Below are 24,127 nucleotides of genomic sequence, written 5' to 3'. Positions count from 1 at the left end.
GTGACATCATTTATGGGCTCACTCATTGAGGACCTACTGTCTTCTGTATTTTATGGAAACTGAAGAAGCAGAATGCACTGTTTTTGACTTTGAGAGATTAATAACTCCATCAGAGAACAAAATTAAAACACACAAAAAGAGTTGAATTACAGTCAAGAAGTGATCAGTTTAACAAACAAACAATGATAGAGATGAAAGACGTGGATGGAAAAGGGGGCAGAGAGTGAGTGAGTGCAGCTCAGAGTCAGAGGCTCTGCTCAGACAAGAGATGGAGGTCAGAGGTAAGAGTGCAGGCTGAAAACCGATGGAATCCGGCCGCAGCAATCGGTGCTCGGGGTTCGCTATTGTGAAGAGTGAGCAGAAGGATGAGACAAGATCATATTGAGAAACCATGCACTATTTTATTATGATCCTCAAATAACCTATGAGAAAGTTCCTACCCCTTTTCTGTCAGCCCTTTACCGCAGGTATTTTCAGCTTGATACAGTCAGTGATGGACTGATGGGACCAAAAGAAGTACAGTGTCTGGTAACTGGAAGGCATTCAATATGTATTAAAGAATAGATACATTAATGGTACTTAATGAGCTAGGACACACATGTTGCTCCTGTGCAAATGAGAAAAAAAAAAAAAAAAAAAACTGTATTAGTTGTCCTAAAATGCAGGATAGTACTGGGGATGTTTCCAACAGGATGTAACACCTCAATCACGGTGTTTTAGGGGTAGTATCGTGGCCTCATGAAAGATAAAACAGGGTACAGCGAAAAGCACAGATACCAAATAAATTTCCCAGACGTTTCACCTTGAGAAAATTACATTTCTCACTCTTCTTGTCAGAATTGCTTAAACTAGTCATATTTTCAAATGATGAATGCAACTCTTGTCTCCTCAGTGATACATACTTGTCTGTACATTGTTTAAGAGCTTTCTTGATCTATAATATACTAGATATACAGCCATTTAGGTTAACTAAAAGTCACTGGAGTGAATTTTGGACTTGATTTCAAAATAACTAATTATTCAAACTACACACTCTCTAAAAAAAATTAAGTATTCAGAGTTAAAGACATGCTTCTATGAAAAATAAATAACATTCTCATCACAATATATTTTACCATGATATTAATTAATATAAAAATGTGTCATAATTTAAACGTAACACACAATTTTATAACATGCTATGATGCTCCTAGGAATATAGGAATACATTCTTTTTCTGGTCTGAGATATTCCCTGAAAAGCTACACTGTGTTGTAATCATTACTATTAAGCTTTTAATCCACACCTTATATTATTACTTAAGAAACATATAAGTATCTCAAAAAATGATGCTCAAAATAAAACTTTTAAGCCTTCTTCCTCCCACCTGAAATACCATTTCAGCATGTGGTTTTTCAGAAAGGGTATAATATTAATATTTTAAAACATTAATAAGCAAGTGGACTTTCCTGAATGTCTTTGAGAAGCTGAAGGGTAACTGAACCACACGTCACTCAAGGAATCCACAAATCATCCTTCACAGGCTTCTTTGTCCCTAACACCCAACTCTCGCCGGTCAGCAACCCCACCCCAAGCCTCTCTTTCCTTTTCTTCCTGGGCCTTTCCTTGTTCTTTGTTTATATAACATAAACGTTTTAGGGAGCTCTGTTGCTCTACTTTAGGAAAATTAAATTTGCTTTTTACAATTCTCTGCTTCACACATCCCAAAATTAGTACAAGAGAGAAACAAAGATTATCCTCAGGAGACTAGAAGAAAAAACAAAAGAAGACTATGAACACAAAAAGTTTTGAATGCTCATACACATAAGTGTATTAGGAAATAATGTTGCACCAGAATATTAATTGCACAAATCCCTTTCCCAGGTGGCATCCACTTAGTTGTTCAGAGTGAAATGTTAATTCTCCCAATTCTGTAAGTTTCAATGCAGTATAAAGACTAAATGTGAACTGCAAAAATACAAAGGCATTGAAATCACTAACTCAGCAAAACCCTGAAATTTGAATATTTATACTAGGAGAGAGCATGCATTTTTTTTTCCTGAGAATTACTCCTTATTTTTCAGTTATAATTTCTTCTAATATTTTCCAGTTAAACTATTCACAACTAAAAATATTAAATGAATTTTAATCTTACCATTGTTGTCTCTTGAATAGATCCAAAACTGTTGATAAAAATGTTGACTACTACATCAACAGGAATGCCTGTCAATAAAAATTAAGGATATAGTTTAGTGGCTGTACAAACCTTGGTCAGAATCTTCATATTTTTATGGTTTATGCAGTTGATTGTTATATTTTTTCCAATCCACACAGATGTATAAACCTATGGTTTCAAGATACATGTTCACAATTGCTATTAACTTATTCTTCTAAATAGGGATCAACACACAAACAAAAAATGAGTTATGTTGTTCTTCATAGCACTATTTATTCAGAAATATTTCTCTCTTAAATTGTAGGGACTCTGGGAAAATACATTTACCTTAAAAAGTTTTCAATTGAGCTGATGCATTTACTTTAAGATATTGCAAATTATTTTTTTAAAACATCATTTAAAAATATGATTTATGTTTTGCATTTTATAGTCTTTCAAATTTTTTACCTTAAATGGCAAGCAGAATACAACAATTATTATATTTTGATTTTTAATCCATGAAAATGTAAACTTAATCAGACATACAACAGAATCGTTATAAAGATTTTTGCCTGACCTGTTGGAAAATAATTTTAGAGTTCATAGAGTGAGAACTAAGGTATAATGTTGCCAATTTCTTTCTTGCTTTCTTTTTTTTTTTTTTTTCACTCATTGTGGGTTGCTGCTTGGGCTAACAAAGGGAAAATGTGAAGTTAGCCTTTTGGCCACATAACCTCTGACTGATGAAAAACAGGTGTTGAATCAATACATGGTAGACATGTGACAACCCAGACCATGGTGCTGTTGAAAGTAACAGAGTAGGTTCTGGTAATGAACAAAAAACTCTGTTTTTACAACATCGTTGTATAACTTCAGTTGACTAGAAGCAGCTGCAGGCTTTTCTTTTTTTTTCTTGTAAAGGAAAAAAAAAAAAAAATCAAGCCTCCTAATGTTAATGCAATCTACATTAATACCTGTCCTTAGCCAGCAACAAAGATGGCAGTTTTCCAGAGATATATTCATATATCTAACTCATCAAGAGGAAGAAAGAAAGAGGGAAAGTAACAAAGAAAGAAAGGAGGGAAGGGAGAAAGGAAGGCAGGCAAACATATACAATCTTCCCACAACTTTTACTGCAAGTACAGTTTTGGTTTTTAAATGGTGTGATAGGCGGTAATATTTATTGAAATAAAAATATAGTCACATTTATTCACAAAGTTAACGTGTTTTTAAAAACTATATGGCTTTTTCTTTCAGCCAAAGCATAGAGGGTTTTTTTTTTTTAAGTCAATGTAAAAAACTAATAAAGAGTAAAAAAATAATTTAAATGCCTATCAGAGCTTTCTCTATTCGGAAATGAGTATATGGCTGTTCTCCTACAAAGTAGAACTTTGGTGTCTGAATGAGAGCCAGAGCCTAAATTTAAATTATTAAGGTTAAGAATACAAAATACTTAGAAAACCCATCGCATGGGTTAGTCTATTAATTCACCATAGAAAACCCGTCACATGGGTTAGCCTATTAATTCACAATATACCTTTTTCTTTTAAGCCCTAGAACCATATACAACTATTACAAGTAATGTTTTGCTTATCTTTAAACATTTTTTGCATTTAATTGCTCAGACATAAGAACATTACAGAACAGTTATTACTGTTTTGAATATCTGAAATAAATGATTTTACACAGATAAAATTAGGGTTTAAACTGCAAAGAATGGAGATATTGACGGGGGAGAGACAAACCTTTGAAATTTGGTCTTATCCTGGGATCATAACTGACCAGCAGCCTGTTCAAGATATTGCTGGTGGAGTTGGCGGGTACTCGGGCTAGATCCTCTGCTGACTGTTGCCTATGAGAGAAAAAACAAAACCCTGGTAAGTATTTAGAAACAGCAAGCAACAGGCATGGGTGATTTTCATTAAAGACTTTGCTTTTTGAGACAAATATATAGCATGTCTTTTCCAAATAGAAGTGAAAAGTAATAGATATTATCAGAAGCCCAAAAGATATGTCATTAAAAAAAAAATAAAACAGAAAAGTAATCCAGCATTTAATTTTAACAAATGCATAAAACACTGCTGCAAATAATCCATGTTTCTTTCTTTTAAATAAAGTTATGCAGATCTTTTCCTTGTCCTGAAGCAGTATGCAGTCAAAATCTAGACAAGCACAAAGGAAGGGCAGACAAGGAGTTAAGAGAAAAAAAGAGATAGTTTTTGAATAATATATTAACCTTCTATCTAAGCAAAAAAGTATGCGAAGACTACAAGATGATATGGACAAAGAGACAGTCCAAGAATTTACAAAATTTATAAAAGTCATCTGACACTTGTAAAATGATACTGTGTAAGAAACACACAATGAATGCTCTCTGTGGAGTTCGCTGTTGTTTAGTTGGTAAGTCGTGTTCGACCCTTTTTCGATTCCATGGACTGCAGCCTGCCAGGCTCCTGTGTCCATGGGATTTTCCAGTCAAGAATCCTGGAGTGGGTTGCCATTTCCTACTCCAGGGGACCTTTCGGACCCAGCGATCAAACCCTAGTCTCATGCATTGGCAGGCGGGTTCTTTACCACTGAGTCATCAGGGAAGCCATTAACTCTGGATTGGTAAAAGAGGTCCTTTACTATCAGACCAATTAAATAAAGGAAAGTAGAGAGGTCTGAGATACAGCTGCCTTCTTTTATTCAATATATATACATATTTGCTATCAACTATCAAAAAGAGAAAAACTGCCATATTTTTCTATTGTAATTAACTTTGAACAATGAATCTTGACTAAATTGGTGTTGCTTGGGAGCACTTAAACTCTTCCTTGGAGGTCTTTGAAAACTGTTCTGTTGTTTACTGTTTGTTTGGGATCTATTACTACCCATAAAATCTTATCATATAATAATTTTCCCAGTCCAAAAATCAGTTCAGTTCAGTTCAGTTGCTCAATCATGTCTCTTTGCGACTCCATAAATTGCAGTGCTCCAGGCCTCCCTGTATATTGCCAACTCCCATTTACTCAAACTCATGTCTATTGAGTCGCTAATGCCATCCAACCATCTCATCCTCGGTTGTCCCCTTCTCCTGCCTTCAGTCTTTCCCAGCATCAGGTTCTTTTCAAATGAGTCCATTCTTAGCATCAAGTGGCCAAAGGACTGGCGTTTCAACTTCAGCATCAGTCCTTCCAATGAATATTCAGGACTGCTTTCCTTTAGGATTGACTGGTTGGATCTCCTTGCAGTCCGAGGGACTCTCAAGAGTCTTCTCCAATACCACAGTCCAAAAATAATATCCATGAAAATCACAAGGAAGATTAAAACTACACTTGAGCACCCAGCATTGTCTATTCTGTATCAATATGATGTGCCTGTGTGCTCAGTCTCTTCAGTCCTGTCTGACTCTTTTGCAACCCCATGCATTGTAGCCCGCCAAGCTCCTCTGTCTGTGGAATTCTCCAGGCAAGAATATTGGAGTGGGTTGCCATGTCCTTCTCCAGGGTATCTTCCTGACCCAAGGACTGAACCTACGTCTCCTGTATTGCAGGCAGATTCTTTAACCACTGAGCCACCTGGGAAACCCCATCGAGATGGTAAAAGTATAAATTTCATAAATGACATTAATTTATAAGAAGCAAATAATGTAATACACTTGCTTTGTTTTGAGATCCCAGCTCTGATGTATCAGGCAATTTTGTTCTTTGTTAATTATGCTACTATGAGCTGATATTATACAACCACTAGAGGTGAAATATGACATTAACTAGCATTCAAAAAAAAAAATCTAAAAATACCATGAGTTGATACAGACAAACTTTTCAAGTAGTTATCAGAAAGAATCCAAAACATTGGAGAAATAAAGTGAAAACCAATTAGTCAAATCTCCCCAAAGTGCAGAAGATTAAGTAGATTTAAGTTGTATCTCTTGACCTTATCAGCTCTCATATCCTACCTAGTTGCAGGTTTTGGGGACTGGTAATGAGATTTTTCCATTTCATTGCAAGGGAAATTGTAACCTTCTTAGAGCCGACTGTCATTCCTAAGCAAAATGTAGAAAACTTCAAAGAAAATGAGCCTATTTCAGAAAATTGGATATTAGGATGCAAATTAGTGTCCAAACTCATCTACAGGTTTTCTCATTCAAGGAAGGAAGATAGAATTGATGGATTACAAACTACACTTGAATAGGATCAATTAAGAACTGTTATTATTATCTCTCAATGTAAAATCCTTCAAAAGTCTGTTTCTTCTAAGTAATGCAAGAACCAGACATCATAAAACCAATTAATAATAACTTATCTATTTATTTTTTTGGCCATGCCATGGAGGATTAGTCCCCCAACCAGGGATCAAATCCGTGCCCCCTGCATTGGAAGTGTGGAGTCCTAAATACCAGCCAAGTCTCATAATAATTTTTGTGGTAGAGAACTGTTCAGCCTGATTTTCTTCCCAGCTGTGAAGGGAGGAAGAATACAACACCCCACAATCTATACCTCTTCAGCATAAAAATTATTTTGAACCAAAGGCACTTGAAGAAAAGCAAACAGAGGGGCAGGATTTCTCTAAATTCTTCTTATCTGACTACAGTCAGTCACACTGCTACATTTAAAATGAATAACCAACAAGAACCTACTGTATAGCATGTGGAACTCTTTCAATGCTATGTGGCAGCCTGGATGGGAAGGGAGTTTGGAGAAGAATGGATACGTGTAGATGCATGGCTGAGTCCCTTCACTGTTCACTTGAAACCATGACAATATTGTTAATCAGCTATGCTGCTGCTGCTGCTGCTAAGTTGCTTCAGTCGTGTCTGACTCTGTGTGACCCCATAGACGGCAGCCCACCAGGCCCCGCTGTCCCTGGGATTCTCCAGGCAAGAACACTGGAGTGGGTTGCCATTTCCTTCTCCAATGCATGAAAGTATAAAGTGAAAGTGAAGTCACTCAGTCGTGTCTGACTCTTCGTGACCCCATGGACTGCAGCCTACCAGGCTCCTCTGTCCATGGGATTCTCCAGGCAAGAATATACCCCAATACAAAATTAAAAGTTAAAAAAAAAAAAAAAAAAACAGAGAAAGAGTTTCTCCAAAAGGAACCCTCTTGTCTTTAATCCCCTCCCCAGAGTTTTCATCAACTGGGTAAGATGACTCATCACAGGACAGGACACCAACACTTGATCCACACCCAGGAAAACAGAGTCACAAACATCACACCTCTTTCATCTCTTCTTCTCCAGACCAGTCACCTTTTCTAAAAGTCATCCACTTCCTCTGGAAGCCCACATTCTCCTCCCCTCCCCCTTTCAAGATGATATATAAATTCCCAAAACTCACCACTCTCTCCCATATTCAATTTTGTTTTTCTCTGATGCTGGCCCATATGCACATAACATTAAAAATTAATAAATGTGCATACCTTTTATTTTGTTAGCATGACTATTGTCAGACTACTTCACAGACCCAGCTACTGAGGATGGGGTAGGGAAGAAAAAGAAACCTTTTCTCCTTTACAGCTGTAAGTCAAGTTACCCAAACTCATCTTCTAGCCCTTCCAACTCACTACCAGATTTTATTTTTCTCCCGATTGTCAGCCCCCCTTAGTGGAAAATCATAATTCCTACTCATCGTTGAACAAATCTACAGTATTTTTTAATACTGCTCCTCTAAAATGATGCTTTGATTATACTGGTTTACTCTAATAAACTGAAAAATATACTCTTGGGCTAACATCCATTGGATCATAGAGAAAGCAACAGAGTTCCAGAAAAACATATACTTCTGCTTTACTGACTACACCAAAGCCTGTGGATCATTGTAGATCCACACAATGACTGTGTGGATCACAACAAACTGTGGAAAATTCTTTAAAAGATAGGAATACCAGACCATCTTACCTGCCTCCTGAGAAATCTGTATGGAGGTCAAGAAGCAACATTTAGAACTGGACATGGAACAACAGACTGCTTCCAAATTGGGAAGGAGTACGTCAAGGATGTATATTGTCATCCTATTTATTTAACTTAAAGGCAGATTACATCATGCAAATGCCAGGCAGGATGAAGCACAAGCTGGAATCAAGATTGCTGGAAGAAATATCAATAACCTCAGATATGCAGATAACACCACCCTTATGGCAGAAAGTGAAGAGGAACTTAAGAGCCTCTTGATGAAAGTGAAAGAGGAGAGTGAAAACACTGGCTTAAAACTCAACATTCAAAAAACTAAGATCATGGTATCTGGTCCCATCACTTCATGGCAAATAATGAGGAAACAATGTAAACAGTGAGAGACTTTATTATTTTGGGCTCCAAAATCACTACAGATGGTGACTGCAGCCGTGAAATTAAAAGACACTTACTCCTTGGAAGAAAAGCTATGATAAACCTAGATAGCATATTAAAAAGCAGAGACATTACTTTGCCAACAAAGGTCTGTCTAGTCAAAGCTATGGTTTTTCCACAGTCATGTATGGATGTAAGAGTTGGACCATAAATAAAGCTGAGCACCAAAGAATTGATGCTTTTGAACTGTGGTGTTGGAGAGGACTCTTGAGCGTTCTTTGGACTGCAAGAAGATGCAACCAGTGCATCCTAAAGGAAATCAGTCCTGAATATTCATTGGAAGGACTGATGCTGAAGCTGAAGCTCCAATACTTTGGTAACCTGATGCAAAGAACTCACTCATTGGAAAAGACCCTGATGCTGGGAAAGATTGAAGGCAGGAGGAGAAGGGGATAGCAGAGGATGAGATGGTTGGAAGGCATCACCGACTCGATGGACATGAGTTTGAGCAAGCTCTGGGTGTTGGTGATGAACAGGGAAGCCTGGCATGCTGCAATCCATGGGATTCAAAGGGTAGGACAAGATTGAGCAACTGAACTGACTGAATTTTTGATAGCTTTTTTCATATCTATGTGTATATTACTAATTATACTGAATGTACTGAGTGATTCTTGAGGGAATCATGGCTTCTATGGTTTTGTAATTCCCTATACTCATGTAGCAATAAATACATAATACCCCAGGCACTCTCCACCTGCCAGCTTTTCTACATCAGTTTCAGTCTCTGGATGCCCACGGGTACTATAGTAGTAGCAGCTTTGCTCAACATTTCCATACGAAGAGCATTTGCTCTTCAGAAATTCTCTTAGGAGAAAGGATTTTTTTTTTTTTTCTCAGAAGCTTCCCAGCATTGGCCACTCCTGAACCAATCACTAGTAAAGAGGAAAAAGCAATCATGATTGGCTCAGATCTATAGTCTGGTAAAGAACAAATACTGGAGAACCAATCACCATGTCCATTACACGATTTCACTTGATCATCACACTCACTCACTTGGTTACATAGGAGAGACATAAACCACACAGAGAATAGTTTCTCACAGAGAAAGAGGAAAAAACATATAGGCAGAGAGTTAGCAACAGGCAAGTAAATGGGGCCATAAGGCACGTATATATGAAAACCAGGACACAGCAAGGTTCAGAGATTTTCCGAGGTGGGAGAGTCAAGAATGAACCCTGGTAATCCCTACTACTAGCCATCATTTCACAAACTTGCCATAATAAAAGTGGAATATTATCTATCTTTTATTACTGTCCATCCATATACTCCTTTATGTGATAGAGGACATTAATCTTACCAATTTTCAAAATCATTCATCCTGACAATTTGAAGTTACACTTTCTACAACTTGCCAGGGTCTCCCTTTCCTGTAGTCATCTTCAGATGCTTGGACTTCTCTCCACAGTCAAACTTTAAAATATCTTAACTTGTTAGTAAGCACAAAAACACAGTTTGGGTTGACAAAAAATCTCTTGAAATGAAAACAAGAGTATATCAAATATGTTATAGACCTTTTTCTTTATTCTTATTTGTGTCAGTACATATTTTCATGTCTTTGCTGTAAGCAACTGGATACGAATCTTTAATTAACTCTTCACCTTTCTTTATATTAGAAATTCAAAGACATTTAAAAATTTAAGTGAAATCTCATGTAGTTTATTTTCACATACATGAATCCAGGGCATTTTCCCTACCTAAAAAAGCAGAAATTTTTTTTTTTTCAGCTTCACCAATCCTAAAACAACATTAAAGTCATCTTTACCGATTAAGTATATATATATAAGCCACTTTATTTTCTTTCAACCAATCTGTCAACAGTTCTGATATTATTACACAACCAGATTGATTTCATGGAAATATGATATTAATTTAAGACAATAATTGAGTCCATTCAGGGAAAGTGATCAAATGACTAGAGAAAATAATGTCTTAGACCAAAAGCCTTTTTACAATCTGTCCTCTTTTGTTCACTTGCCTAAACTTGAACTGATGTCATGACTAATATGTAAAGATATGCATGGAATGGACCAGGCTGTATAGCTGGATGATGTAACGTTTTCCAGAACTAAAGGAAAAATCCAGAAATGTCTTTCCAAAGGGGGAAGCTCAGTTTTCCATTAACTGCAGAATGTTCTTATTTTCCGTGACCCTTTAGTGGCCACACTGCACAGCAGCATTTCAAAACTGGGGTGCACAGACATATTGGCTGTATGTCCTCCCTTAAACCAGGAACCTGAGACATAGGATCATTTTGTTTTTCCTGTGAGTTACAATGCAGCAACGATATTACACATCTTCTCAGATCTGGGTGTGGCATGGATCTCTCCAGCTTGGGTCCTCTCAAGATGGGAGCTGCAGAGTTTTCTACAAGCACAGGAGAGCAAGGAAAGAGTGACGTTTGCACAATGTGTAGGTTTTATTATTTTTCCTCTTTACTCTAGGGCAGTGGTTGTTTTATTCTTTTTTAGCACCACAGACATGCTAAGAATTTGATAAAAGTTATGTTCTTTCCTTAAAAATTGCCCACAAAGTTTGCAATCCTGAGGTTTCCTGGACTGTGCTCCACAGATTAAGAAACCCTCCTTCAGGACCTCCCTGGCAATCCGGTGATTAGGACTCTGAGCTTCCACTGCAGGGGACACAAGTTTGGTCCCTGGTCGAGGAACTAAGATCTGGGATGCCATAGAGCATGGCTAAAAAAAAAAAAAGAGAGAGAGAGAGAAAGAAAAGAAACCCTTCTTCATGGAAACTAGTGCTGTTATCCTCACCTAAAGTGAGATAAAGGAAGTTTTTTTTTTTTGAGACTCTGATGAGACTTTGTCAAAAAAGACACAGGAACAAACTGAAAGAGCTTCCCATGGCCAAATCTAGGATGATTTCAGCAACAAAATAATATCAAGTTGGGTTATAATCCAAAGTACAAAATAAAGACCCATAAGTCCATAAAGATGTAAATAAAATGACTGATTGAATAAATAAATGGTAGAGAAAAGACAAATCTCCCATGCAAAATTCCAAGTAACTGGCATAGATCTCTGTGCTCAAACTGGTGCAGCATCACATCCCTCCTTGGTGTGAGCTGTGCATAGAGACATCCTTCCAAAGACCACAGGATGGAAAGGGAGAAAAATAGCAACTTCTACACTGGTAAAGTCTAACAAATACAACTTTACCCAGGTGATTAAACTTAACCTGTTAACCCCATGATAAATCATGCTGATTTTGTGTACCTTCAATATAGTATGATGAGAATGTTATTTCTAAACTTGTGTTCTTCCTCCGTAGAACACATAACCTCAATATAACCATGACAAAAACACTGGACAAGTCCCCATGGAGGGATGTTCTACAACTACCTTACCACTATTCCTCAAAGCTGCCATGGTCATGAAAAACAAAGTCTGAGAAACTGTCACAGCCAAAATGAGCCTAAGGAGACATGAGGACTAGATGCAATTTATAACCTAAATGAGATCCTGGAACAGAGAAAAGATATTAAATAAACACTAAGAAATATAAATAAAGCATAAATTTTAGTTAATGACAATATACCAATATTCATTCTTGAATTGTAAAAAAAATGTGCTAAACTAATATAACATGTTAATAATAGAGAAAACTGCTGCTGCTGCTGCTGCTGCTGCTGCTAAGTCGCTTCAGTCGTGTCCAACCCTGTGCGACCCCATAGACGGCAGCCCACCAGGCTCCCCCGTCCCTGGGATTCTCCAGGTAAGAACACTGGAGTGGGCTGCCATTTCCTTCTCCAATACATGAAAGTGAAAAGTGAAAGTGAAGTCGCTCAGTTGTGTCCGACTCTTTGCAACCCCATGGACTGCAGCCTACCAGGCTCCTCCATCCATGGGGTTTTCCAGGCAAGAGTACTGGAGTGGGGTGCCATTGCCTTCTCTGAGAGAGAAAACTAGGCACAGAGTATTGGGAACTCTATATCATTTTGATAATTTTTCTATAAATTGTCAAGTCTAGAACTGACATTTAAAAATGTCAAGTCTAAAGCCGTTATAACTTTTTCAAAGTGTATTTGAGAAAAAAAGAAGAGGGGGTAAATAATAATAATAAACACCTCTGCAAAGGTGAGCAAGGTGACAAATAGCATTGTGAAAAGATGCCCCACATCCTGTATCACCAGGGAAATGCAAACTAAAACAATAATGGGGTACCACAGTACACCTATTCGAATGGCCAAAATCCAGAGCCCTGACAATACCAAATGCTGGCAAGGATATGGAGCAACAGGAACACATATTCATTGCTGGTGAGAAAGCAAACTGGTACAGCCACTTTGCAAGGCAGTTTGGTGGGTTTATACAAAACGAAACCTATTCATATAGTATGATCCAGTAACAGCACTCCGTGGTGTATACCCAAAGGTGATAAAAACATGTTTACACAGAAACCTGCACACAAGGCTTACAGCAGCAGCTTTATTCATCACTGCAAAAACTGGAAGCCACCAAGATGTCCTTCAGTAGGTGAACGGATAAACAAACTGGCAAACGTTCAGACAGTGGACACTGAACGTCCAGACAGTGGAACAGCACTAAAACAAAATAAACTGTCAAGCCATGAAAGTACAAGGAGCAAGTGAAATGCATATTTCCAAGAAGCCAATATGAAAAGGCTGTACATGTGCAACTATATAATATTCTGGAAAAGGCAAAACTATGAGAGACAGCAGAAAGACCAGTGGTTGCCTAGAGGTTGGAAGTTTGGAGGAAGGAAGACCAGGTGATGCACAGAGGATTTTTAGGGCAGTGAAAACACTCCATATGACATCATAATAATGGATACTGTAATGGATGGATAACGTCATTATACATTTGTCAAAATCCACAGAACTTGGACAACACCAAGAGTGAATCCTCATGTAAACCATGGACTTTGAGTGATTACGATGCAGGGTCATCAACTGTAACAAAGGTACCATCTGGTGGAGGATGTTGATGTGAGAGGCTAAGCAGGGTACAGGGGAAATCGCATACCATCCTCTCAATTTTGCTGTGAATCTAAAGACGCTTTAGAAAAGCGAAGTTAAAAAAAAGAACAGGAAAGAAACTAAAAGATTCAAAAGAGGAAATTACACTTTCTTATTCCAAAATCCTTCTTACTTCATAACTCTGTAAACTCTGTATAAAATCATGGAAAACTGACACTATGATCATATGTGAAGGCTGGGGCTTATGATAAACTGCTGCTACAAGTCGTACATATCACCTCAGAAGGTTCCAATTTTCATCCACATGGAATAATTTTCAGTTGGATAATCAGATAGACATACAAAGATAGATAAACACTTTCTATATCCAGGTAATAAATTTGGTCAGTAGTTACTTAAGAATCTTAAGACTCTAGATAATCTTTGGATTATTATAGAGTATTTTAATTTGCTTATTATTTGCCTAACTATAGTGTAATTTATTATCATTTCTCTTGAAATCTTTTGTATTTATTTTCCATTTGGTTTTCCCAGATTAAATTATGAATGAAGGTTTATGCATACAGGGAGTGATACCCTCTACCATCATTATGTCAGTTTAATTAGTTTATATTATTTGAAAAGAAAGTGTTTATGGGTATATGTGTATGTGGGTGGGAAAGTGTGTTGTGTTATAATTGGCTAAGAATTGTAATTACCAACAGTGTTCCTCAATAATTGTTTTATTTATCACCCCAGTTGGGCTTAAGGAACTGATGAATTCCATGGAAACATCTTAAAATCTTTCATATCTTAAATTATGCAATTACTTATCCATGGCTCTTTGAAAAGTATTTTTCACAAAGTAGAAACACCTCTTTGAGAGGTGCTGTATACTGGATACTGACAATTGCCAAAACCCATCAAAGACTATGGTCCTTTGGACAGAAGCCTCATGACACAACAAATTAAACCTCAATCCAAAGAAAATGTTTCTTGTGCAATTATTTTCCATACTATGCAGAAATCATATTCCACCTAGCCCAGCAAATTGGTATCCATAGAAATACCTCTGACTCTGAGACTAATTACAACTGGAACAGGACTTATCTTCACTCAGTTTTTCCCACACACAGCATTAATATAAAATATTTCCTGTCTGGCTTAATATAAATGGTAATATGAGAAGCCCCACAGTCACATAATAAAGTTAAGTGCGAATATCACTGAAGAAACCCTTAAGGGTGGATACGTGTTCTAGTGTCAGACAGGCTGTGAGAGTCCAATGTGACAGTGGTGAATCTCTTATGCTCTCTGAGGCTTCATGTATTCCACGTACTTTAAATGAAGGTTTAAATGAGGTGACTGATAAGATCCTTCAGGTGACAATCTAAATCGCCCTGTGATGAAGGCTGTGACCTTGTGCCCCTCAGATCACCCAGCAGAACTGAGGCTGCCAAGAACTCAGAGCTCTGACCTGCAAAACTCTGGGAACAAGCTTCAGCTGACATTACGTGTCTTGCCCTGGAGGCAACCTGACTCTGAAGACTCTGACGCGCGGACACCAAGGCACCAAGTTCCTTTCTACTAACTTTAGCGGCCATTCTGAAAGTCCATCCCAGTCTCAGAGCTCCAAGGGCACCAACTAAAGCCTCGGTTTCATCTGCATTGTTCCTGTGTTTGAATCCACCTCTCTCAGATCCAAGAGGTCTTTTTCTAGAAACAATCTCTTTCTACAGGGAAATCTTCATCTCAGAGGCTGTTTCTGAGAAAATTCAACTGATGATATAAACTAAATAAGATTCTTTAAAGAACAACCAAAGCTTCACCAGTAATGCAACTACCAATATGCTACGTGTCTCTTCTACTTTAGTTATTTTAAAAGGTTTTATTTAAGAAAGCTCTTGGCATTCACAACATGCCATGCACCAGTTATGCATATAAGAGTCAAACACACATGTGGATGATTCTGATATAAAATGAACTTGTCCAGTGATTCTAAGCTTGGTTGCACTGAACCCACCTGAGGAGCTCAGCAAACTGTAGGTACTGAGCCCCATACCCCACCTTCAGGTTGAGTCAACGTGGGATCAGGATTTTAAAGGCTTCTCAGATGATCTGAATGGTTAGACAAATCACCTGTTAGAAAACAAAGCTCCATGACAAGCAGACATGGATTGTAATATGAGAAACCCTAACATTTAAGGAGCAGATGGAGGAACACAAGCCAAAAATTAAAACAAAGAATGAGCTGCCCAAGAAGGAGGTGTGGTCTACGAATGTCACCTCCCCCATTAGTAAGCAAAGGATGCTGCAACCATCAAGACTTCAGCTGCTGCAACTGCCCCAGCTATGTACCCCGAGGGGATTCAGGATGAGAATCACAGGATGCTGGCCCCAGACAGCTGAGATGCACATCAAAGAAATGACTTAAGTGAGCCCAGACTTTTGTATTCTCCCATACATACTGCTACTGCTGCTACTGCTAAGTCGCTTCAGTCGTGTCCAACTCTGTGCGACCCCATAGACGGCAGCCCACCAGGCTCCCCCGTCCCTGGGATTCTCCAAAGAACACTGAAGTGGGCTGCCATTTCCTTCTCCAATGCATGAAAGGAAAAGTGAAAGTGAAGTCACTCAGTCGTGTCCGACTCTTCACGACCCCATGGACTGCAGCCTACCAGGCTCCTCCATCCATGGGATTTTCCAGGCAAGAGTACTGGAGTGGGGTGCCATTGCCTTCTCCGTCCCATACATAGAAAGCACTAAATTCCTTAACTTGAGATATCTGGTTTTCCTTAATCAACAGTAATTTTTCAAGTTCTGACTGCCTGATCTTTGTTGCAGAAACTCTTATATAGCCTGGTTCCCCTTTGCCTCTTTGGAGCCATCCCTCAGAGCTATGTGAGATGCTGCATCCCAGGTTTACATCGTCAGTTTTGTGCACCAAATAAAACATAATCCTCAACGTTAAAATTGTTTTTTAAGTCGACAGAGGAAACCCATAGGTGTGTTATCAACAGAAATCCAGGAAAAAAAAAAATTTGATGGAGGGGTTGGTTCACAGGACCAAGGCTGCTGAGAGGTCAGTAAGATGAGAACTAAAGACCTTTCCAAGGATTCAGCAAAAGGGAGAGAGAGAGATTTCAAGATGAGGGAGAAACAGAAGCCACACTGGAGTGGGTGGATTGGTCAGAGCAAGGAGGGATAAGGACTGAAGAGCTTGACTGGAGAGACTTCAGAAAACAGAACAAGAACTTCTGTACTCTCCTTCCCCTGTGGACACACTGACTCAAGAGCATCTCAGAGATCCATTCCCTTTGCGAGAAATCCAGAAATTAGCTAAGAGGCTTCTCCACCTAACCAGCCTCAATGGCACCAGTAGGAAAAGGGGAGATACCATCTCCCCAAGGGCACCCACTCCCAGACACAGGCCAGTGAGAACAGGGAAAGAGTGGAACCAGCACCCCAGCTCACCGAGGTACCACCCCAGGGACAGGTTTCCAGCTCTCCAGTCTCAGGACCACGAAGGGGCTGGCAGACTCCATTCCCTGCGGACCACAGAGAACCAAGCTGGGACTGGAACTAAGGGCACTGGTGACACTCTTCCTGCCCCGTCAGCACACAGTGTTGGGCTCTAAAACCCCAGCTCTTCCCCATATCTGCACCCTCTGGAGTCCTGCTGCACTCTGCACTATGGACAGCACGTGCAAACAACCCAAAGTCTACTGACAGATGAATGCATTTTTTAAGAAGGCAGTTTATGCATGCAATGGAATATTGCTCAGCCCTGAAAAGGAAATCCTGCCATATGCAACAACACAGATGGTCTTGGAGGATGTGATGCTAAGTGAGATAAGCCAGGGAAAGAAGAACAAAAACTACAGGATTCCACTTATATGAAAAACCTAAAAAAGACACTAACATAAACAGAGGAAAAAATGGGGGGGCGTTGGCTGGAGTGGGCATGGGGGGACTGGAGCCACTCATCAACGAGTTTAAAATTTCAGTTAAGCAAGATGAATAAGTTCTAGAAATCCCCTGTACAACTACCTATAGTCAACCATGCTGTATTGGACATAAGAATTGGTTAAAAAGGGTAGATCTCATGTTAAGTGTCCTTGCCACAAAGAATTTTTTTAATTAAAAAAAAATTTCCAGTAACAACTTCTCCCAAAAGAAAATCCACACTTCATGTATACATATATTTTAACTGAGTTACTGCTCAATTTAATAGAGAAAAAAGTCAGTCAAATTATTAGTTTGCTTTTTTTTTTAAATCAAATGGCTGATTATTAAAACTATTTCCATAGCTAATATTTGAAAACCAAATTTAAAGCTCTGGCTTCCTTCTAAGGAAAACCTGGCCCATGAAGAAATAAAAACTGAACATTAGCAGGACAAAACATCATTGAATATATTTCCTGAATACTTCAACTTCAAAAATTAATAAAATAAATCTACCTTTTTTAACCATCCCCCAAAGAAGACTTTGACTACACTGATTCCACAAAAGGAGAACAAGTGACTAGAAACAGGTATGGGTTTCAGAGACACACTGACATTTTTGTTCACTTTAGTCTGTGATGCAAAATCCAAGTATGTGATGAAAGATGCAGTTGAGTCGATAAACTTGAACAAATTAATTTCAATTTCAGATTCCCCCCCAAAAACAGGAGTCAATGAAATCTACATCGTGGTTTAGAGAATTAGCCTTGGCTGGATGAAGGGGAGCCCCTTCTCTGAAAGAGATGAAGGGAGAAGAGGACACAGGCAGGATCACATGCCTAGGGAAAGCTGAGTCAGACAGATGTTCTGTCCTCAAAAGCTTCACAATAGCAATCCAGAACACTTTTCTTGTTTACCTGCCAAGAATTAAGTTATCACACAAACACCTAGAAGATAAATGAAGTACACTGAATTGTATTTCAAAACAATTTTGAACATTAAAGGTAAACAAAATATCAGTGTAACTGATTTTGAAATTAACTCTTTAGGACTGTTACAAAATGATTCACTAAGCATGGTTATTTTCAATTGGTCTATGGTTGTCTATATTTGTTAACACATTTTGGGTATGGGGGGTGTTCTTTAAAAGTAAATTTTCAAAGAGTTGAAACTATTTCTCCCTCACAGAACTCAAATAAAACGTCAATTCTGCATACACAGCATGGGTAGCATTACACAATGAGCCAGCCACAGCTAGGTATTTTCCTAAACATTGGAAATGCACAAGCAGAACAACATACAAACACACTGCCCTCACAGAGCTAAATCCCCGACTCACGGAGTCATCGTCACTCGGTCAGTTCAGTTCAGTTCAGTCGCTCAGTCGTATCCGACTTTGTGACCCCATGAATCTTAGCATGCCAGGCCTCCCTGTCCATCACCAACTCCCGGAGTTTACTCAAACTCATGTCCATCAAGTCGGTGATGCCATCTAGGCAACTCATCCTCTGTCGTCCCCTTCTCCTCCTGCCCCCAATCCCTCCCAACATCAGGGTCTTTTCCAATTAGTCAGCTCTTCACATGAGGTGACCAAAGTGCTGGAGTTTCAGCTTTAGCATCAGTCCTTCCAATGAACACCCAGGACTGATCTCCTTTACAATAGACTGGTTGGATCTCCTTGCAGTCCATGGGACTCTCAAGAGTCTTCTCCAACACCACAGTTCAAAAGCATCAATTCTTCGGCACTCAGCTTTCTTCACAGTCCAACTTTCACATCCATACATGACCACTGGAAACACCATAGCCTTGACTAGAAGGACCTTTGTTGGCAAAGTAATGTCTCTTCTTTTGAATATGCTATCTAAGTTGGTCATAACTTTCCTTCCAAGGAGTAAGTGTCTTTTAATTTCATGGCTTCAGTCACCATCTGCAGTGATTTTGGAGCCCCAAAAAATAAAGTCTGATGCTGTTTCCACTGTTTCACCATCTATTTCCCATGAAGTGATGGGACCACATGCCATGATCTTCGTTTTCTGAATGTTGAGCTTTAAGCCAACTTTTTCACTCTCCTCTTTCACTTTCATCTAGAGGCTTTTTAGTTTCTCTTCACTTTCTGCCATAAGGGTGGTGTCATCTGCATATCTAAGGTTATTGATATTTCTCCCAGCAATCTTCATTCCAGCTTGTGCTTCTTCCAGCCCAGCGTTTCTCATGATATACTCTGCATATAAGTTAAATAAGCAGGGTGACAATATACAGCCTTGACGTACTCCTTTTCCTATTTGGAACCAGTCTGTTGTTCCATGTCCAGTCCTAACTGTTGCTTCCTGACCTGCATATAGGTTTCTCAAGAGGCAGGTCAGGTGGTCTGGTATTCCCATCTCTTTCAGAATTGTCCACAGTTTATTGTGATCCACACAGTCAAAGGCTTTGGCATAGTCAATAAAGCAGAAATCAATGTTTTTCTGGAACTCTCTTGCTTTTTTGATGATCCAGCGGATGTTGGCAATTTAACCTCTGGTTCCTCTGCCTTTTCTAAAACCAGCTTGAACATCAGGAAGTTCATGGTACATGTATTGCTGAAGCCTGGCCTGGAGAATTTTGAGCATGACTTTACTAGCGTGTGAGATGAGTGCAATTGTGCGATAGTTTGAGCATTCTTTGGCATTGCCTTTCTTTAGGATTGGAATGAAAACTGACCTTTTCCAGTCCTGGAAACTGCTGAGTTTTCCAAATTTGCTTGCATATTGAGTGCAGCACTTTCACAGCATCATCTTTCAGGATTCAAAATAACTCAACCAGAATTCCATCATCTCCACTAGCTTTGTTCGTAGTGATGCTTTCTAAGGCCCACTTGAGTTAGCATTCCAGGATGTCTGGTTCTAGGTGAGTGATCACACCATCGTGATTATCTGGGTCGTGAAGATCTTTTTTGCACAGTTCTGTGTATTTTTGCCACCTCTTCTTAATATCTTCTGCTTCTGTTAAGTCCATACCATTTCTGTCCTTTATCAGGCCCATCTTTGCATGAAATGTCCCCTTGGTATCTCTAATTTTCTTGAAGAGATCTCTAGTCTTTCCCATTCTGTTGTTTTCCTCTATTTCTTTGCATTGATCACTGAGGAAGGCTTTCTTATCTCTCCTTGCTATTCTTTGGAACTCTGCATTCAGATGCTTATATCTTTCCTTTTCTCCTTCGCTTTTCGCTTCTCTTCTTTTCACGGCTATTTGTAAGGCCTCCTCAGCCATTTTGCTTTTTTGCATTTCTTTTCCCAGGGGAAGGTCTTGATCCCTGTCTCTTGTAAAATGTCATGAATGTCCATAGTTCATCAGGCACTCTGTCTATCAAATCTAGTCCCTTAAATCTATTTCTCACTTCCACTGTATAGTCACTGGATAGCAATCCCCAAATCCCCAGTTCCCAGTCCTAAAAGAATATCGTTCAGTGCTAAGGTCTGCATTTGATATGGTTTCAAATACCTGCTATCCAGCCACATTTATGAAAAGGTGGTTATTGAAATGTTATGAAAAATATCCTCATTCCCAATTAATTTGCTTTGCCTATTTTCTCCATGTATGATGACTGTGGGCTTTGCTCCAGCTGGCAACCCAGATTCCAACTCTGAGCCCAGGCATCCTGTAGTCCGCACACCTGGGTTTCAGAACCCTCCTGGGCCTTCAGGCACAGCTCCTCTACTGCTAATTTCACGCTGCACTTTCTTCCTCTCTCTCCTGGGACCACATCTGAGTTGCAGGAAGGACTCAATCTTTCTTTCTCCTGACAAATAGTAAACATGGTTCCACTCACAGCAGCCTCTCCTGTCTGTTCCTCTGTCTGCCACCCACAGTTACAGCCATGACTTCACTTTCATGGGGTCCAGGGACCAGGTCGCCATGAGCCCCCCACTTGGGGGACACAGGTGACTCTGCCTCTGGAGTCACCTAGAGAAGGAAAAGCATCCTCTCCATCTGCTGGGGACCATGAGAACTGCCACGGCACCTCCACAATCTCCTCCAAAGAGGCTCTCCCACTGGTCTTCTGCATTCTAACTCTGCTGGGCCATGGATGCAGATGGCGGGCTGGAGGTCCCACGAACATGACCGCATCAGAGGTCTGTTTCCCAACTCTAGGATGCAGGCATGGTTGTTCTTGGCCTTTGGAACCTCAGGGAAACTGATGCAGAAAAAATCCTACTTCAAATTCCTGACATACTGAGCTAAGTTCCAACTCCCCTCCTCCTGTTATTGCCAAAAGAAAATACAATTATAGATTACTTATATAAGTTACATAAGTAAATGTACTATTTACTTAATAATTAAATATAATTAATTAAAATGGTCCTTAATATCAAACAATCAATTATCATGTATATTTTGGATTCTGGCCAGACACAGTCTAAGGACAAAAGACTTTCAAATGTGACAGGTGACTGTGAATTAATATAGGCAGATATTATTAATATATGAAATAAGCTATGCAGGCTCTTTAAAGTAGAAATTTAAGAATTTTCACATGAGGTAGGATTTCAGAATTATGAACATTATCAATTAGAATTTTAATAACTTGGCTTTTTAATTAAATACAAATTTTCTATTATACTTAATAATTGAATGAACCATTGATCATTTTGACATAAAGAGCTAATAAAAACTATTTCAAAAACTTTTCATTTCTGATGTGAAGCACTTAGAATAGCATGTAAAAGAGAGTAGAGAATCATGTCGTAATCAATGCTATTCCTCCCCCTGCAAGGTCACTGTAAACATGTTTCTGCTATCTACAAGGAAGTCTTATTTTAATATTCCCATTCAAGTAGGTTTTCCTGTAAAACATTACACAATTTTGAAAGGTTATTTGTGCAATATTGCTTAGAAATAGGCCTCCAAAGACAGACAGACAAATATGTGCAGAGAAAACAATTTGAAGTTTTGTAAACCAATCTTCTGGAACCCAGGGAAATGGAACAATGAACCACACCCATAATCCACCTCACTGCATGGTGACTTAACGCCCACACAGGTTTTACAGATCCTGTGTGCTTCTATAACAGAGGCTTAGAAGAAATACCGCTATGTTCTGTCATCAGAAGATGACAGAAGATATTGACTCATAGCTATGTATGGCATTTATATGTATGTAAAGTATTTTGCCTTGAATCTGTGTCTTAGCACAGAATAAGTGGTAAGGTTTACAGGTGCACAGGGAAGATGCTCAAAATGTAGAACACAGAATAAACAGTACTGATGAACTTATGTCCAAAGCAAAAACAGAGACACGGACATACAGGACAAACCTTTGTATACCAAGGGTGAGGGGGAAAGGGTGGAAGAAACTGGGAGACGGTGACTGACATGTACACACTACTCTGTATAAAATAATTACGAGTGAAAACACACTGTGTAGCACAGGGAACTCTACTTAGTACTCTGTGGTGACCTAAATGGGAAGGAAACCCCAAAAAAGAGAGGATATAGGCATACATACGTATGGGATCACTGGGCTTCTCAAGTGGCTCAGTGGTAAAGAATCCACCTGCCACGCAGGAGATGTGGGTTTGATCCCTGGGTTGGAAGAATCCTTGGAGAAGGAAATGGCAACACACTCCAGTATTCTTGCCTATGAAATCTCATGGGCAGAGGAGTCTGGCCAGCTACAGTCCATGAAGTTGCAAAAGAATCAATACAACTTAGTGACTAAACAACAACACAGATATACATATAGTTGATCCATTTTTCTGTACAGTAGAAACTGACACAGCAGAGTAAAGCAACTAAACTCCTACTAAAAAAAAAAAAAAAAAGAAACTCCTATTCTAAAAAAGAGACAGAAAAAAGAGTAATTGAATGAGTTAAATGATTCACTTTTTAAAAAATAAAATTAGAAACTGCAAGCCAGTTAAGAGTCATAGAGAAATCATTTTCTTTTTACTCTAAGTTGGAAGTTTGCTTAAGGTTTGTGAAATCCCAGAATAGAATATTATAAATGCACTCAAAGTACTAATGACTGTACCTTTTATTTAGAATTAACTATAGGACTACTACCATTCCATTGATAATTCAGAGCTGCCTAGACACACCTAATGTTGCTAAGCAAAAAGATGCATGATAATTCCAGGAAGAAATTAAAGGGATTTGTCTTTATCTTGGATATTTTGATTACAGCTTCAAAGGTCAGTTTTGCCTTTATCATACAATTCTTATTCTAACCAACGCAATCTATTTTAGTATTACTAAAGTTTTGGTCACCTAGCCTTAGTGATGCTAAATATTATTTTAGTCTGAAAAATTTTGAATCCTCTGGAATCAAAAAACCATAGACAAAACTAACAAAGATGAATTATACTTCTGGTAATTACAAACAGTGCTTGTATGAACATTTTGTTCTGTATTTTGGTAAACATGTCCACATGTTTCTGCTTAGTATCTATACATAGGAATAGAATGCCTGAGTCATAGGGTGTATGGATTTTCAGTTTCAGGAGACACTGATAAGCGGCTTATCAGATGGTGCTGCCTATGTGGACTTTGACCAGCAAAGAATGAAACTGTACCTGTTCACATTCTCACGAACACCTAGTATTTCCCTCTCACTTCCACTTTAGCCACTCTGTTGAGTTATAATAGTGTCCCACTGTCATTTTAATCTGTATTTCCTTGACGAGTAATGAAGTCAATCATCTTTAAATACAGCTCTGGCCTTTTGGCTGCCATCATTTGGGCATATTCAATTATGCTGTTTGCCTTTTTCCTAATGATTTCTAAACGTTTCTTATATATTCTCCATAAAA

General features: G+C 38.8%; 1 protein-coding gene across 2 annotated transcripts in view; it reads right to left on the bottom strand.

Annotated features, from left to right (window-relative positions):
• GLRB (glycine receptor beta) overlaps positions 1-24,127 on the bottom strand; it is an 89,408-nt gene that overhangs the window by 45,654 nt on the left and 19,627 nt on the right. For both annotated transcript variants that reach the window (XM_027567215.1, XM_027567216.1), the window contains exons 3-4: positions 3,880-3,986; positions 2,135-2,202 (exon numbers count right to left, since the gene is read on the bottom strand). In XM_027567215.1, coding sequence (XP_027423016.1) covers positions 2,135-2,202; positions 3,880-3,986 — 175 coding nt within the window. The remainder of the gene's footprint in view (positions 1-2,134; positions 2,203-3,879; positions 3,987-24,127) is intronic.

The sequence above is a fragment of the Bos indicus x Bos taurus genome, chromosome 17, assembly GCF_003369695.1.
Source record: "Bos indicus x Bos taurus breed Angus x Brahman F1 hybrid chromosome 17, Bos_hybrid_MaternalHap_v2.0, whole genome shotgun sequence".
In the NCBI taxonomy this organism is placed as follows: domain Eukaryota; kingdom Metazoa; phylum Chordata; class Mammalia; order Artiodactyla; family Bovidae; genus Bos; species Bos indicus x Bos taurus.
This window is presented reverse-complemented; position numbering and strand designations above follow the sequence as displayed.